This window comes from Panthera onca, chromosome A1 (assembly GCF_046562875.1).
Source record: "Panthera onca isolate mPanOnc1 chromosome A1, mPanOnc1 haplotype 2, whole genome shotgun sequence".
Lineage (NCBI taxonomy): Eukaryota > Metazoa > Chordata > Mammalia > Carnivora > Felidae > Panthera > Panthera onca.
Genome location: NC_138339.1, coordinates 59166832 through 59184056, shown reverse-complemented (window position 1 = coordinate 59184056; position 17225 = coordinate 59166832). Strand labels below are relative to the sequence as shown.

At 45.6% G+C, this 17225-nt stretch overlaps 1 protein-coding gene across 3 annotated transcripts in view; it reads left to right on the top strand.

The window, feature by feature from the left end:
- The window catches only part of SLIT3 (slit guidance ligand 3), a 687161-nt gene that overhangs the window by 554753 nt on the left and 115183 nt on the right, over positions 1–17225 (top strand). For all 3 annotated transcript variants that reach the window (XM_078446678.2, XM_060634984.3, XM_060634985.3), the window contains exons 8-9: positions 1361–1524; positions 10685–10826. In XM_078446678.2, coding sequence (XP_078302804.2) covers positions 1361–1524; positions 10685–10826 — 306 coding nt within the window. The remainder of the gene's footprint in view (positions 1–1360; positions 1525–10684; positions 10827–17225) is intronic.

Here is a 17225-nt window from a genome sequence, read left to right as displayed (position 1 = left end):
CAAGGCCCCTAGTGGCCCTGGCCTGCCCAAGGTTTGCACCTGTGCAATGGCAGGAATGCTTGGCCGGCACGCCCCTCAAGTTAGCTGCACTTGGCCGGTGTTCAGCAATGCTGACTTTATACTCAGTCAAGTGTGGTCAAGAGCCCTTCAGCGTTCTCCATCTCAGGCATGGAGATAGCCCAAGCCACTGCTTCAGGCTGCCACTCAATATTAACCAACTTGACACAGAGCACTTGAAAGTCCCAAGATATCGCTGGCTGATTAGCATGTCCAGGATTGGGCATTTGAAATCTGCATCAGAAACCCAAGTGTATGATAAGCTGATGTAACTAAAACTTTCCTACCACCACTTCTAATGACCTAGGGTTGGGGGGTATGTGCTAATAGGAAGACCCTGATAGAGAAGCCTTGAGGAAAAACCTGTACAAGCCCCTACATATCCTTAGTTTGCCCCTCAGTTGGTGGAAAGTAAATTCAAGTCATTTAACCATATGGGATTCCTTTCAGAAGTAGAACATACAGATCCCTCTAGGAAATCTTAATCACACAGAGGTGAGAAATTGATCTGGAATCACAGCTACTACAGGAGGAAAAGCCAAAGAGTCCTGGAACTGGTTAGGGGGTCTTAACAGGGGCACCTAAGCCAGAATAGCAAATACACCTGGTAGAATTTAACTTGGGAAGGAGAGGAGGGCAAGGTGGAGACACTGCTGTGGGCTGCAAGGGTTTGGAATGGACAGCCCTTTATTTGAATGGGGGTGGGTGGAAAGAAGGTATAGGACCCTTGCCTTCATGCTTTGCTCACTGGGCTACTGCACACAAGCCCTCCAGCTTTCCATGTAGGGGTTCATTCACCTTAGGGAGGAGATGAAGGAGAAAGTGAAGGCAACGGCAGGTTTTGGCCACAGTGCCACCATAGACTGAAGCATTGAGATTGAGAAGCTGTTTGAAGCTATCTGGAACCCAGGCTAACTACAGTACTAAAATTTGCAAGTCAGTCACCCCTTTGAAAATTTGACTCAAATCTGAAGCATTGCTTTAATAATGTCACTCTCCTCCTCCTACATGTTGAGACTTTCTTGAGTGGGAAAGAAAAGGGTGGAATTACTATTAAGAAATGGGGAATTGTTCAGAACCCTGGAGGTATCAGTTGGATGTGGCCTGCATGTGAAGATAACAAGTCATTTGTGGTTTGGCAATAAAAGGGCTGAGGCTCCCATGGTAACTCACTTGTACAGCGGGAAATGCTTCCCTGGGCTCCGGAGGGTTATTACACTGGGCAAAGGGGCACAGAAGGTTTGGCCTACTCTGTTCACTTCACTCTGTGACAGCATCTTACCTCAGTCCCTCCCTCTCCTAGGCGCCTCCACTCCAACCACCTGTACTGTGACTGCCACCTGGCCTGGCTCTCAGATTGGCTGCGACAGCGACGGACAATTGGCCAGTTCACACTCTGTATGGCTCCCGTGCACCTGAGGGGCTTCAATGTGGCAGATGTGCAGAAAAAGGAGTATATATGCCCAGGTGAGGCTGTCCCACCCTCCTCCCCTCTGTACTGTGACTCACCCACCCCTGAGCTCTCCCTGACATCACCCTGGGCATGAACCCACACTTAGCCCAGAGCTTGGTGTGCACTCTCCTGGGTTCCTCAGCACTCTATAGTCACTTGGGCTCTGGGGTGCCTCAGAGGCTTCTGAAAAAGCAGCTCTTGTCATCTGGTAAAGGAAAATGCTCAAGGAAGTAATGAATCACTTTCTGTTAAGCTTCATCATCCATTGATGCTAAGAAACTTAACAAGTGTTAAGTACATTGTTTAGCATTTCCTAAACATGTGCCTGTCGTCTGATTGTCATAGAAATTGAAAGACAAGTTAATGGAGGCGGTAGGGTCAGCCTGCTTGGCTGGAAACCCTAGATCTGCCCCTTAGTAGTGTGTGACTTTGGCAAGTTCCCATATGTTTGCAAAATGGGAAAATCATAGTACATAACTCAAGGGATGGGTGGGAGGATTAAATGAAATAATGCATATGAAGCACTTAGCATAATACATAGCACTTGGTAAGAGCTAATAAGTGGAGCTTAATTATTATAGTTTAGTGGGTCCACAAAATGTGCTGAGCAAACATAAGAGTTTGATCTGTGGGTAATTGAAGTATAATAGAAGCACAGATCGCCTGCGTAGTATAGAAAACAGAACTGTGCACAGACATAACTGAACACAGCGCAGATCTCCAGGGATGGGAGATGCCTGACTGACCTGAGAAAAATCTTCTCAGTTGATGTAGTGGCTTTTAACCGAGTCCTCATTTTCACGCTTGCTTTTTTGTTTTTACTTTTCATTGACACCCTCCATTCCCACCGACTCCCTCTTTCTGGGAAATCCCTGAATTTCCTCAAAAACAGGAAGTACTGAGTTCAGGAGTTTTCCACAGAAGCATTCCTGATTTCCAGGAACCCAGTCCTGGAACTGGGGCTCAGTGGCCTCTGAAAGCTGATGTTGGGAGTCAGCCTACAGGAAAAAGGACAGATTGCTCAACACTGGTTGGGGCTACAGTCCTCACATTTCTTGACTGTTGTGTTTTCAGTATTGAAGATCACCTAAGCTCCATGTGTGCTGCAGGGAGGGCTCAAACCAGTCAGCAGTGTAGACTGGCCCCCTTCTGCTCTTAGGCTGCATTTGCAATATGGAAGACTTTTTTTTTTATTAATTCAACTTCATCTCGCTCCCTGCCATTCTCTCTTGTCATGTTACTACTTCATCAAGTTATTTATTATCCAAAAACATTTTAACATGTCTCAGAGCAGTACCTTAATAATTTCCTATAGACGCCCACTTAGAAATCACTTCCCGTCAAACACATATAATAAAACCGTTTATCACACAGGCACCAACCTCACATATAGTGACTATAATTACAGTAATTATTAGGCAAAGAGTACAATATCGGCATAAGTGCCAGTGAAAGAAATAATTATAGAGTGCAGGAGTCATCCAAGAGCTAGTGAGAAAAACTAATTAGACAGAATGTTAAAACACACATTATAGGTGGGTGCCGGGCTTAATGCTCTGCACGAACACAAATACGACTTCGTCAGAAAAGCACCTTCCCGTCAAAGGAGAGGCGAGACATTGCTTCCCCAACAGCAGTTAGGATCCAAACCCCAGGGAGGAAGGCTGAAGCTCCTAGGTCCCAGAAGTGCTCGTACCCCAAATCTCCTGCCTGGAAAAGGCTGGATCTAGCGGGCAGGTTAATACTTAACATAGAAGCATCCCTATCACCTCCTCTGTTTATGTCATTTAAGCCTGTGGCTTGTGATAATCCCTCACACTTTTCAGTACTAAGCCAGGTGTCTTCTGAGGACACAGGAATCAGGTCCACGGACTCCAGACATGACTGTGCTATTAATCTACACCCTGCCTCACCAGTAGTAGAAATTCAAGAGAGCGACAGTGGAACCCCTTTGTGGGAGGGATTCTTCGATGCTTTCCAGGCTCTCATGGGTTAGGGACAGAATGCTGTGCAGCGTTGCTTTCTGTAAAGATCTAAGTCAGATATAATGCTTGGCCAAACTGAATATCTCTGACGAATGGGGAACTATCATCATTAGTGGGGTGCAGGAGTAGCACCCCCTCCAGAAGGTACTACTCCTTTAATAACTGTTAAAGGTGGTTTGTGAGGCCATGTTAAAGGGATGCCAGAGGAAGCCATGTGGAGCGAGACTCCACACTTGGGAGGTGGAAGAGGACAGCTGTTTTCACGCACTGACTATCCTTCCCACACACCCCACCATGTGCAGGCTCTACCCATGGCAGAGTCCACAGGGTATCCTCGTGAGGCAGTTTTGTATGGATCACATTGGTCGTACACTGCAAAATTGTCAGTGTTCCTCGTTCCAGCTCTCCCCCAAATGACTCACAGGAGGAGGGTTTCAGTCAAGAAAGGCAGGAGTAAGAACATCTCTGTAAAAGGAGAGGTCATCTGCTCAGGAAAAAAAAAAAGGCATGGGGTACCAATTAAGCCATCCCTGCATGTAGTTTCATCACCAGTGGCCCCTGTCAGGGAAGCATCAGAAAACCTCCTGGGGCCCTTAAACCATATCAAAAAATTCACCAAACACATGACTCCAGAGACAGGAAAGAGTTTTATCTCGCTCAGCCTGTGAGGGCCCTGGCTGCCCAAGTCCCTGCTATCTCCCTGTGAATTAAATCCAGCCGGCTGGAGCCCATCCTCTTCTCCCCAAAAGCCTTGGCTGCAGGCTCCTTATCACTCCAGCTAACCCAGAAATTTGCTAGCAGCACACTTTGACAGAATTCATCTCCTCTGTCACCCGTACCCCGCCAATCAAAGGTATTTATTTTCTTCCTCTAGAGAGGCACCTGAGAATTTTTCAAAGGGTGGGAGACTATATCTTTATTTTAGTTTTTATTACTGTTTTTGTACAGTATGCAGCTAGACTTCTTTGTTTCCTTCAGCCACTGCTGCAAAAATTTCCGTTAACTTTTCTTGTTTTAGAGAGGAAGGTTAGGGCCCTATGACTAGAAGGATCTGTGGTCCCCACTTGTTGCCTGTACCAGACGGGGACTTTATCGAGTTCATGATAGTAGACCACAGAAGAGGTTCTACTATGGCCACTACTTGACTCATGTGAGTTGCAAGTTTTGGGTTTTTGCCCATCCTTACCTAAAGGGTTTATGCTGGGGTTTAAACTCCAGGATTTATTTTCCGTGTGTCAATTTTCTGGTTACCTTAATCTGAAAAAGTTTCTTCCAGTCACAATTCGTAATTCAAGGGTATTAGTTAAATATTTGACCTCCTGAGTCAGTTATCTCTTTCCTTTAAACATCTTTCTATCCACTGGCTTGTCCACCTATTTTACACTTATCTTCCCATAGCCTTTGAGTGTGAGATACCCTTTCATGAAGATCGATCTTGTCTTCTAGTACTAAGGGGTCACGTTTTTAAGGTTGCCCCAATGCCTGGAACAATGCTTGCTCCTAAAAGCCTCTCAAGAAACACTTCCTCATTTATTACTAAAAATTAAATCGGCATATAACCCTGGAAACAAGAAATTTTCACCACCACCCCCCCCCCTTTTTTTTTTAATTTGGGACTAGTTACTAAGTATAAAGATAATTAAGGTAAGCCATGACTAGCCGCCCATCTCCTTAGGAGGTTTTAATTAAAACACCATAATTGGACATTGCAAGAATGAGATTATTAGGTTTATTTAGCCATTCCTAAAATTATCATGCCTCTGGTATTTAAATCACGTTCATTTATATTCTCATCATAATTGCTCAAACCCCATTGTCATTGCAGTCTGTTGTTGGCTTTTGAAAGGCCAGAGGCCAACAGGGATGCTTAATTTGAATGCTGGAATTAATTTATTTCCACATGCTCACAAGGCCATTGGATTTTTTGGTTCTGTGCACTCTGCTGGGTGGGATTCCCTTTAAAGACGGAAAGAAATAAACACAGCTCTAACAAGAGTGCCCTGCTATCTCCACTGTAGCTTACACAATCTGTGTCTTGGCCCCTGAGGCTCTTCTTCCTACCTCCTGAGATTCCCAGGCTCTGATGGCTTTCAAAGTCATGGCAATAAAGAGAGGCATTTGGGGTATCTTCTTGGCAAAGGAGATGGTACAAAGAACACTGAACCAGAATTTAGAATGTGTGGTTCACTAGTTCCATGATCTTGACCAGTTTGCTTGACTCCCTGTTCTTCCCTTTCCTCATCAGTATAATGGAAATAATAATAATAAAAGAACGTACGTCATGGTTTTATGAGAACCAAATGAGCTCACACATGCAAAGCCCTTGGTGCAGCATCTAGCACTTGGGAAACATTCCATAAGCGTTAGCTGCTGTTATGACAATGACATCATTCTTAGTTGGGCCACCATTGTGTCCCTGGGCAAGTTCTCTCCCTCCAAGATGTCTGTTTCCTCATCAGCTCCACGGCCCTTTCTAGGTCTGAAGTTCAATGAGCTTTTCCCCCTTTAATTGGACACACCAGTTAGGACTTTCCACTTCCAGCGTGATGCCAAATAGAAGAACAGAGTTGAGGAGGCACCCTGGCAGGAGCCAGTGTCCCTGGTCATTGCTCCTCCTCCTTGTCTCTCAGACTGGAGGGGGTGTCATGCAGTCACCAGAGACACGATGACGTGATCGCTGTTCGTGCCAGCCATCACAGACACTTTGCCATGACAGGTCTGGCCGGGGACACATTCCTGCCCTGCCCTTGTGCTCATTGAGCACCCCCCCCCCCATCTGAGGGGACAGCAGCCTGATAATCAGGGAGGGGAGGATCAGCACCTCAGTTGCCCTGTGCTCTGCCCTGCCCTCCCTCAAGACATCAGGCCACAGTCCTGGGAGTGGGAGTCAGGGGACATCAGAAGGCTGGACATCCCAGTGTCCTCTTTGGGTGACACGGAGGTGGCTCTGGCTCCAAAGTGAAATTCCTGAGCTGAAGTGGTGATTCCGGAAAGGGGAGACAGGCCCCGAGAGGGGAGACAGGTACTTGGCCCATATCCTCGTCTCCCTGTTCTGGATGAGAACTAGCTTCCACCTCAGTGTAGCAACATTTTGTCCCACAGGAAGAGTTCCAAGGGCAGATGGCTTGGGCACCCATTTAAAAACAAAGAGCAAGTCCACATCCACTTCAAGTTCCTCACAAAACATCTCAGAACATGGATTACAGGGGTTCTGTGTGCTAGTGCATCACTACACTCTGATTTAAGCTGCTTTCTGTGCCAGGAAAAGAAGGAGATGGTACCAGCAGGCAAGCTTGCTTGGGGATAATGAGTATTCACGAGCCCTGTGAGCACGTGTTATACAACAGGAACACACATGTTCATGTAGGCACAAGCCCACATAGTCCTCTCCCCTCAAACATGTGTGGAGACTTTCCACCTCGATCAAAACACTCTATTCCCATTCATCTGCTTCTCAGCTTGTACAGTGCTCAGAGAATTTCCTGGGTAGAACCATGGGTTTTTCCTCACTTTGCCCCCCTTGGAAATTCTCTGTCACCTGCACCACCCCCTTCACTCTCAATATGTGTGGACAGGAAAGGCTGAGAGGAAGGGGTTTGCAGACAGAGCTAAGACGAGTGCCTAGGACACCCTGAGCTGTGCAGGTGAGCAGGGCTCTGCAGGAGCCTCAGCAGAGTAGCAGATGGCCTTTGCCAGCACTGAGCTGTGGTAGAAAGACATGAGCTTCAGGCATGAAAGTCCCATCCACCCATAACCGCTTCGTTCCCTACCCACCCACCCCCACACACACTATGGCTGGTCCTAGCAACCAGAGCCCAGGGCACTCAGAGCTCAGGGGTCTCCCCTTAAGGCCCTTCTAGAAGGATTACTCGCCCCCATAGCTTGGTGACATTCAGCCCCCACTCTGCCAGCCTTCTAGACCAATTCCATTCATCTATTCATCCTTCCGCTGACCCAAGGTATGTTTACAGGGTTTTGTGCTTTGGCCCTGCTTTAGGCATTGGGGACATAACAGGGAATAAGACAGAAAAGACCACTGCCCTTGTTGAATTTACATGTTAGTCTCAGTCTATCCAAAGACAAAAAGCAAAGGGGAGGGACTTCTGCCACCATAGCACTCAGAGGTTCAAAGGGAAATGCACTCGGTCCATTGGGCATGGAGCAGAGGGGAATGTTTCCGGGGAAAATGAACCTATCTTTCAACCCCATCTTAAACCTGAAGTGTTTTGTTTCAACAAGAGGATAACACCCTCACCACGTGTGAATGCCTAGCTGGGGAGCCACCAGCCCGGGATGCTGACAGAGGCTATAATTACCTTTGTTACTCTCTGCGTAATTAAAGGTGTTGTTAGTGACCTGGTTATGGAATCTTTTTCAAAGGCTTTTTTTACCTTGACAACATCCCTTGAAATGTAGCACATACTCCCTACAGAATAAGAGCCACCCTGTGAAAGACCCAGCTCATTCCCAGAGGGATTCAAGGCTACAACCTGGGGCTGGTTTAAACAGAATTAATTCTAGCACAGAAGTCAAAGGGGCATTTTTGAAAAAACTCCCATTTCAGAACTTCCTGTTGCCTGTAGAAGCCCTGACTGTAATGTCTTTCTCCCCCTCTCCCTTCCTGACACACCCCAACCAAGTAACAATTTGACAAATCAGAAGAAGGACAGCCATCCAATTACTGTCTGCCTCAATGGATGGAAATACAGGAGGAGCACAGACTTAATCCTTCCACGGAATCCCTGACATTTCCCAAACAGGAAGGTGCCTGTGGTGTGGCGATTCTCCCTGGCTTTGTTAGGCACCCTAGCCCCTTGATGCGGAGGGCCAAGCCTGGCAGTTTTCTTTGGGGAGCGGCATAGGCACTTCAAAAGCCCTGACATCTGAAGCCATACCACTCCCAGCCTCTCTCACATGTGGGAAGAGGGTGGGAGCTCTTCACACTGTATATCCTCTTGGCCCCCTGAAAAGAAGCAGAGCCAGGATGGACAGGTGCTGTTGGGTGTTTTACTCCTTCTCTGCTTCGATTCTTCTGAAGACCAGGAGTAATTGATCTTTTCAGTCCAAAAAGGACTTCAGAAGTCATGCAGTCCAAATTTCTTATTCACTGAGATGGTAACAAAAGAGCTCAGAGGGATATTATGATTTGCAGGCAATTCGTGGCAGAGGTAGACTCATTAACAGTAATAACAGCAACTAAGCTCTGACTCTGTGCCATGCATTCTTCTAAATACTTTATATGCATTAACTTTCTTTGCCTTCACAACAAAACCATGCTGTGAAATAAGTATTGTTATTTCTTCCCATTTTACAGATGGGGAAAATTGAGGCATGGGGATATAGGGATGAAATGACAGAGCCAAGATTCAAATTGAGGCAGTAGGACTCCAGACCCCACTCTCTGAGCCACAACACTCTCATTCCTGATCTGAGGCTCTTATAAGCTGGTTCTCTGGGGTTGCCATTTCCTTAGAAATGGAAAACTTCCCCAGTTTGGAACAAAGCTTGTATCACCTCTCCCAGAGAATGTTCCGGTTGGGGATTTTAGTGAAATTCATCATCACTCTGGCATTTTTCATGGTCTCCATGAGATCTGCTAATGTGAGTAACACTGAAGAGTTTGAAGTCCCTATGCCCTAAACATGAATATTTTCTCAAACGTCCCAGAAGGGAGGATATTTTTAATTTGGGGTATGTGTGTATGTGTGTATGTGTGTCTGTAGGTGTGTGTGTGTATGACAGAGACAGAGACAGAAAGGGAGAAAAAGAGAGAGAAGGAGATGGTGAGGCCAAGAGAAGTAATCTTTGATTACTGAGTCGGCACTTTCTGGCAAGGTAAATGTTCCAAAACGAGCCTTCAGCATCCATTTGAGCCCTTGCAGAAGGACCGTCCCCAGGCACAGGGACTGTTGAGCGTGAAGAGGGGGATCCTCCACTTTGAGTCTCAATGTCCAAACAAGCATTTGCCCAGGCCCCCTTGGTTCTCTGATGCATCCACTTTGGCTGGACCCTTCTGACTTCCCAGACTCAGCTTCTCCAGTGAACAGGGGCCAAACCAAAGTCAGTGTTTCCCTGCAGACATTTTCAGGTTTCATATTGAATCTCTGTCCAAGGGCTCCCAGTCAGAATCCCATGTCCAGGCAGTGAGAGATCGGCAGAGTTGGTCTGAGCCTGTGGTCCTCCGCTCTGGGGATGGGCATCTGGAAAGACATCAGGTAATCCCTGCTGGCTAGATCTTGCAGGCAGTGGAGAGGTCCTGAGGAGGCTCTGGGGTCGAGTTTACCTTTGGGACCACAAAATGTCCACATTTAGAAAAAAAACCACAGGTCTGAGATTCTTACCTTACTTTGAAGAAGTAGTGATAGCATGAAAACTTTTATGTGTTTAAAACATTTGAATGTACTTCTTGTGACTCTTTGAATCCTGGGTTAGTTTGCTAATATATATCTTTATCTTTGTGTGGTTTTCTAAAGAAGTTCTTTAGATGCCATTTACTTGGGTTTTTACCACTTTGCTTTAAATTCACACAGGTTCTCACCTCAAACAAAATTAAAAGCTGACTCCAAAATACGTAATAACTTATTTGCCTTTTTTCTAATAAGATAGGTTTTATTTGCATGTTCTCTGGACATAAAAATTGCTTGAAAATGCTTTGGATGATGTCACTGCTGATGACTATAGACACTTTGAGAACATCAATGCCCCAAATAATGAAATTCTGACAGCTTCCCCTACCCCAACTTGGTTTTAGAGTGTGTTCAAAACTCTAGAGAAAAGAATGAAAGTGTGCCTATACCTAGCATCCAATCCCCAAATAAAAGCCAAAAATCGTAGGTGTTCAGACATTGGGCACCCTGAGCAAATAGTCCCAGTGTGCCTTTTTTTGCATTCTGGTGGCATATTTTCATGTGGGACTGACTCTGAGAGCAACCCTTTCTCTGAAAGACGAGGATGATGTGATGACAGAGCCAGTAGAACAATCCAGAAACAGGTCAAGGTCAGAATCTCTCCTCTTGGCTAAATATTTAGCCAGTTGCAGCCATGTCTCCCAGATGAGAGGAGATGTCAGCTGGTGAAAATTTTTCAGGTATTTTATCAGGTGCTGCTTCCTTGGAAGCTGGTTAAGGGGCACAAAAGCTCCAGTGGCTCCTGACACTGTCATGATTGACCATGTGTTCTGGACCTCCAGGACCCCACTCAGAACCTCCGTCCTGCAATGCCAACTCCATCTCCTGTCCCTCGGCCTGCACATGCAGCAATAACGTCGTGGACTGTCGAGGGAAGGGCTTGACGGAGATCCCTGCCAACTTGCCAGAGGGCATCGTCGAAATGTAAGTGCCCCATCTGCTACCCTCTGTCCCTGGTGAGTTTATCTCTCTGCCTCAGCCAATCCCTCAGTAGTCTGGTGGCGCGTGGGCCTGTTACCGCTAACTATTAAAAAACACTCAGAGATCCCTTTGCTAACTGTCCAGGCTTTCCCAGGTGTGATACCTCAGTTGTCAAGAGCATAGATTCCAGAGCTCAGTCAGCAAACTTCTCAGTGGTCCAAATATGTCCACCATTTATTTCTATAAGTAAAGTTTTATTGGAACACACCCAGAGCTATTTGCATACGGATTGTCCATGGCTGTCCTCGTAAGGCAGTATTGAGTAGTTGTGACTTAGCCCACCAAGCCTGATATATGTGCTATCTGGCCCTTTACAATAAAAGCTTGCTAGTCCCTTCCCTGGAGTCACCCTGTGATTATATCCTAGCTCTACCATTTACTAGCTGTGTGACTTTGGGCAAAATAATCACTCTTTTTCATCTCTACTTCTCTCATCTATAACAATGTGATAATTACAGTATTGTCAATGGGTCATCGTGGAAACAGAATGAAATACTGCATGGAAGCCCTTAATAGGGTCCTTGGCACGTGGGCAAATGCTCTATGCACTGGTGGTAGTATTGGCAGAAAGTACATGAATGATGAATTCATTTCATAGCTACCATTATCTGAGCAAGAGTGAACTGTTAATCATTTCAAATCAGATCGTTGTCCTCTAGATTAGAACTGTAGGTACAAAGATTGTGTATGTCTGTGTGTGTGCACAGATGTCCACAATACCACTAGAAATTTCTTGACCGTATAGTTCAATCTTGTCCACTCTTGCCTTATACATTAGAAAATGGCCAGTTTCTCATTCTGGGTCAAGTAGAGGGGTCAGTCAACACCAACCTCAAGATCACTCTCTACATGACCACAAATGTTTTCATTTTTTACCTTCACCTTTAGGTGGCTTTATTAAAAACATGCTTAGATAGAATCTTCATAGTCAAAATATCATTAGATAAAATCCCTTCAAATAAGACACGCGTTTCCCTAGCCCCTCTGCTCATCTGCTCCTTCTCTCCCTCTTCCTCCTCCTTTGCATCCCTTCTGTTCCTGATGCATTCCAATAGATGGCCCATTAACTCTTTCAGCCATTCACACATTCATTCAACACATGTCTGTTGTTAGCCCCCTATGTTCTAGTCATAGTTCTGTGCTCCAGGAACATCAGTGAATAAAAGATAAAATTTCTGCCTTTATGGTGCTTACATTCTGGTGGGGTGCGGGGAGGTAAGAAACAGTAAACAAAGCAATGTAAATTATATGATATGATAGAAGGGGGTAGCTTCTGTGGAGAAAAATAAAGCAAGGAAAAGACTTGAAGTCAGTTAAGGGGAAAAAAAGCAAGTGGATACGTGGAGGAAGAGTGTTGCAGGTAGAGGGCACAGCATGTGCAAAGGCCCAGAGGGAGGAGAGTGCCTGCTATACCAGAAGGCCAGTGTGGCTAGTGTGAAGCAAACATAAGGGGCAGAATTAAGGGATAAAAGTAGAGGGGCAATGAAGGGCCAAATCATGGGGGCATTTTAAGGACTCTGTTTCACCCTGATTGAGATGAGAAGAAACATAGGATTTACAACAGTGGAGGCTTCATTTCTTCTTTCATTGGTTTTGTCAACTTTTCCCTGATTCCCTTTAAAACTGTCTTCCCAGCCCCAGTAGACACAACTCATGCCTCTACCTCTTCCTGTAGGCAGGAGCTCGTCAGCAGAGCCTCCTTTTGGCCTGACAGCCACACCTTCTGTAGCCTCCATCCCTCTTCGCTCACCCTTCAGTCTTCCTTTCGTCAAGAACCAGCAGTTAATTTGTTCACGTTTTGCTGTTTTCTCTTTGCTCCTCACAGTCTGTTGCTCTAGACTTGAAGATCCCTTCCTTCATGAACTCGCTTCAACCTCATGCCTCTCCTGCTCACCCCCTTGCTTCTCTTCTTCTCCCATTTCCTTTTGTTCCTGGCCTTACTCTCTCCCCTTTCCATACCATTTCCCCCCTGTGTTTATACTCCTCCCCTCATTCATTTTCTCCCTTCTCTCCCCACCCATGGTCTTCCCATGTCACTTCCCAGTGCCATCTTTCTTCACCCAGTCAGCTCTTCCTTCCTTGTTGTAAGAGCCCCTCCACCTTCCCTCTCCATCCATGACAGGGTAGGACATTGACTGTCTCAAACAGATGTGCAAGATGGAATTCCTGCCCACATTCATCTCCTTTCAGATTCCCACTTTTTCTGCCCCACTTCATTCCCTTCTCCCTCCATCTGCCAGGTTTCATCTTCTGTCTTTGGCAGCTATAGATCTTTCCTTGACCAGGTCTCAAACCACAGCATGATGAAAGAGGCCAGTCTAGTAGATAAGCTATAACCATTGACCCGCACCAACCCCCGACTCACCCTCCTCTCCTCCACATCATTATACCTCCAACTTGGGCCTCACAGGCACACAGCTTAGGTGTCTAGGAGAGAGGAATTGCAGACAGAAATTGTACATTGGAGGTGGGACCCATGCAGGCCAAGCCATACTTGGACTGTTGGGCTCATACCTGGACATCAAATTTTTAAAGGGACATTAACAAACTAGAATAGTTTGATTCAGTGATTTCTGAAAGGCTGTCTGATTACTGGAATGTTTTTCCCAATGTGAGGTAAAGTGAGAAAAACAAGAACAATGTGATTTTTTTCTGATGAGCAAAAATATTCCATTTAAAGGAAACTTTATTTTAAATTCTTGAACTTCCTTATTCTATTGCTGTTATTAAAAATACCCTTCATCACTTGTTGGGATGAGCACTGGGTGTTGTATGGAAACCAATTTGACAATAAATTATATTTTTAAAAATGCCCTTCATCTTATAAAATGATGGCCACTAGAGGCAGAATATATATGTTTGGGTGTGCATGCACATGTATGTGCTAAATATGTGCTTAATTAACACGTGTATAAATGTATGTCTCTATATAATATACATTATATATAACACACAGAGCACTTTCATTGGCAAAATAAAAGGTCTATAACCACCTAGCCTGTGAAATCTAAAAGTCTGGGAATGACCAACCTAGCTACAGTGCTTCTAAAAACAGCCACAAACAGCAGCCATTGAGGGTAGATTATGGATTCAGGGAGACCCACATACTAGCTCTGGCCATGCCTTTTGAGTCTGGACAAATAACTTTTCTGTGTCTTATTTTCCTCAACTGAAACATTCACAGGCCAACTGTACCTTCTGAACAGCTCTTGCAAAAGTTAAATGAAATGTATGCTGTCAAATGCTTGGCGTTGTATCTGACACATAGGATATACTCTGCTGGCCGTGATTGTTATTATTTTACTACTGCTAGTACTTGTGTTGCTATTGTTGCTGCTGCTACTACCATTTTATTAGGCTCCGTGAGAAAGGTTGGAAACCATATCATAGGAGCTGAAGCTACCTGCATTTGGAGATCCTTCCATAGAACTAAGTCAGGACTTTAAGGGTGATGGTTGACAGAAGAGGTTCAAGAACCGGGCTAGCCACTTGCATTATGAATTGAGCCTGGCGGTAGCTCATCATCATGCAAATGTATGCAGACATGGAAATAAGGCCGCCCCTGCTTGTGGAGCTCCCACGGCCCACCAGACAGATTGCCCAGGATTTCTCTTGCTGTGCTCACCTCCTTCTCCTCTGTGATGAAATGAAGCTGAGACATTAAAGCAGACGAAGCAAGACTCTGTGGTTAGGAGGCTACAGGCAGAAGTGACATGTAAGAGAGACCTTTGAGGAAGAAACCTGCTTGTTCCTCAAGGCAACAAAACCTGTGGCTGGGGACTTGTGTGTTGGTCTGAAAGTCTTGAAAGCAGCTGAAACGCAGCCTCTTAGGGAGAGAAGACCAGCAGGTGGGGGAGGTTGAAAGATGAGACAGAGAGTGGAAACTGCAATACACCCCCCCGGATGAATAGAAGTGTCTGATTTATCATCCCAAAGACATCTGAATGTGACTTTTCCTTTTTCCCATCAAGAATTTTGACTCGTGTCCATGGCCACCCATACAATCCAGACTTCCCCTTTCTCCTTAGGGATGCTTGGCACCATATCAGGTTCTTCAGACCCCATGGGCCATCCTTAGCCAGTGGTGATGCGTTAACACCTTAGGAGGGGTTCTGCACTCGCCAACATTTGGGGGGAGGAAGGACTATCTCTCATGCAAAGCAATCTGGCAAACTCTTTTAGAATGTTTTTCAAAGCCAACGCAGCTCAGAGGAGTGTCTGCTGGTCTCCCCGCATAGCAGAGCCAATTCCTCTAAAAATAGCTTGCTTCCAGAGAACCCACAGTGAGACAGTTCCCTGCAGATTTTCCTCGAAACTGAGCTCCCACCATCACCATTCTTGCTGCTCCCTGTTGATTCTCTGAACCAGCTCCAGCCTCCAGCAGGGATAGATTCTGGGAAGAGCCAGAGGCTCACACCTTCCTCTCTTCTGTGGTCTTCTGTCTTCACCCCTGAGTCCTCAAGCCTCCAGAGGGACCATCTGTGCCTAGAGCCCCATCTTAATCACTGCCCATCTTCTTCCAGTTTGCTCTACACCCCCACATAGTGCCATCCAGTGTGTCTCATGCCCTCTGCGGTAGCACATAGATTCAGGTGATGGAGAAGGGCTGTGTGGATGCACTGAATGTCAAGTCATAAGTGAAAGCATCTGGGGGAGAGGAACGGTAGCCCCACTCTCCACCTAGTCTCACCTCACCCCTGTTGTTTATCTGGGGTGGACAAATAGTGGTTTATCTGCTTAACAAAAGCAAGTATTTTCCCATGACACAGGTCACCAGGGCATATTAAAAGGAGAGAACTAAAAAACAAACCAATAAAAAAAAAAAAAAAACAGTCAAAAGAACAAAAGGACTGGAGGATTCTGGAAGCCGTCAACAATCAGGATTCTTAAATGTTCTGAGAGCACCAGGTTTCTGAGGGATTGCCACGTGGAAGGAGGGAGATGGGGTGGATTGGGGCAGTAGTCTAAAGGGGAAGCCGCTGAAGCATAGAGAATAATGAAGAACAGAGCCTTAGGATAAATAGTTCAGGGTTTGAGTCTCAGTTTCGCCTCTTACTTTGCGCATCTTTCTTAACATCTCCTGCTTCACTTGGTCCGCCACTGCCCACCGACCCCCCCCCCCGACCCTTGCAAAATGGGGCTCATCAGACCTACTAGAGATTTTCCATGAAGATTAAATAACACAATTGCACAGAAAATTAGCACGATGTTTGGAAGGCACTGAATGAAATCTAAAAAGAAAAGCCTATGCATGTGTCGCATGGACAACATGATAGAATGGTTTGGTCTCAAGTTCCCATATTGTTTTTCATTCATTGTTTTCTAAGATGATAAAAAAACAAATTCTGTGGTGGAGGCATGTGGGCATGTGCAAATAGTAAGAAGAGCAAATCTGGCTCTCTCTCTCTGCTTTCTGCAGGCAGTGCCAGGTATTCTGCAGAGTAGGTTAGGAGCGGGCTCGTGTCACATATGCCTGCATCCCTCAACTTCGTTGTTACTATATTATTAGTAACACTTGCTTTGTAGTTTTGCTGAAGGAATAAAATGAGCCAGTATGCAAAGAGCACAGTGTCTGACATAGAAAAAGCCCTCGATAAATGGTAGATGTTCATCGTTATTGCCACCTCAGCCACACCACTACCAATATTCCAACCCAGCTCCAGGAAGTCTTTATCAGGTGACTTGTAGCCATGCCCTCGCACTAGCCATGCCCCTGCCAGTCTCTCTGGCATCATGTTGACTTATGCATTGCAAGAAATATATTGTGTTCAGTCGCATGTTTGCAAATGACAGATCATTGAAGCACCGAGAAACTAGGGCAAATCAATACAGAGCGCAAACGGCTGAAATCCCCATCAGATGTTCCCATTGTTTTTACTGGTGCCGGAAGATGTTCAGATGTTTGATTTGTATGTTTGTTTTTATGCTAGTTCTATTAAATCAGTTTGCAGCCTGAAGAATGTTTGCCAGACAAAGAAAGACACATGTGCCATTTAAGAGAGACCTAAAACAGCTGTTGGCTTCAGACACCTCTCTAAATGTGACAGTTTTTTGCTGATGCTAATGCTTCTTTTTGTTCTTCACACTGAATTCTTGTCACTGGGAGTATGGATCTTTGCATGCTTGTTCCAGGCTATGTAAAACCTACCAGGGGCTGTATGCTACATAGAAAGTTTGTGTGTGCACAGGCACTGTAGTCTTACTCCCTTCACAAAGGGGCCATTTCTCTGAGGATGAGCTGCCGGCAACTAAAAATGGAGATGCCTCAGCTACAAATGGGATTCAACAAAGCTTAGTGACTGCGGGCTCAGGTTTTCGAATTGAATAAACTTGCCTGCATTT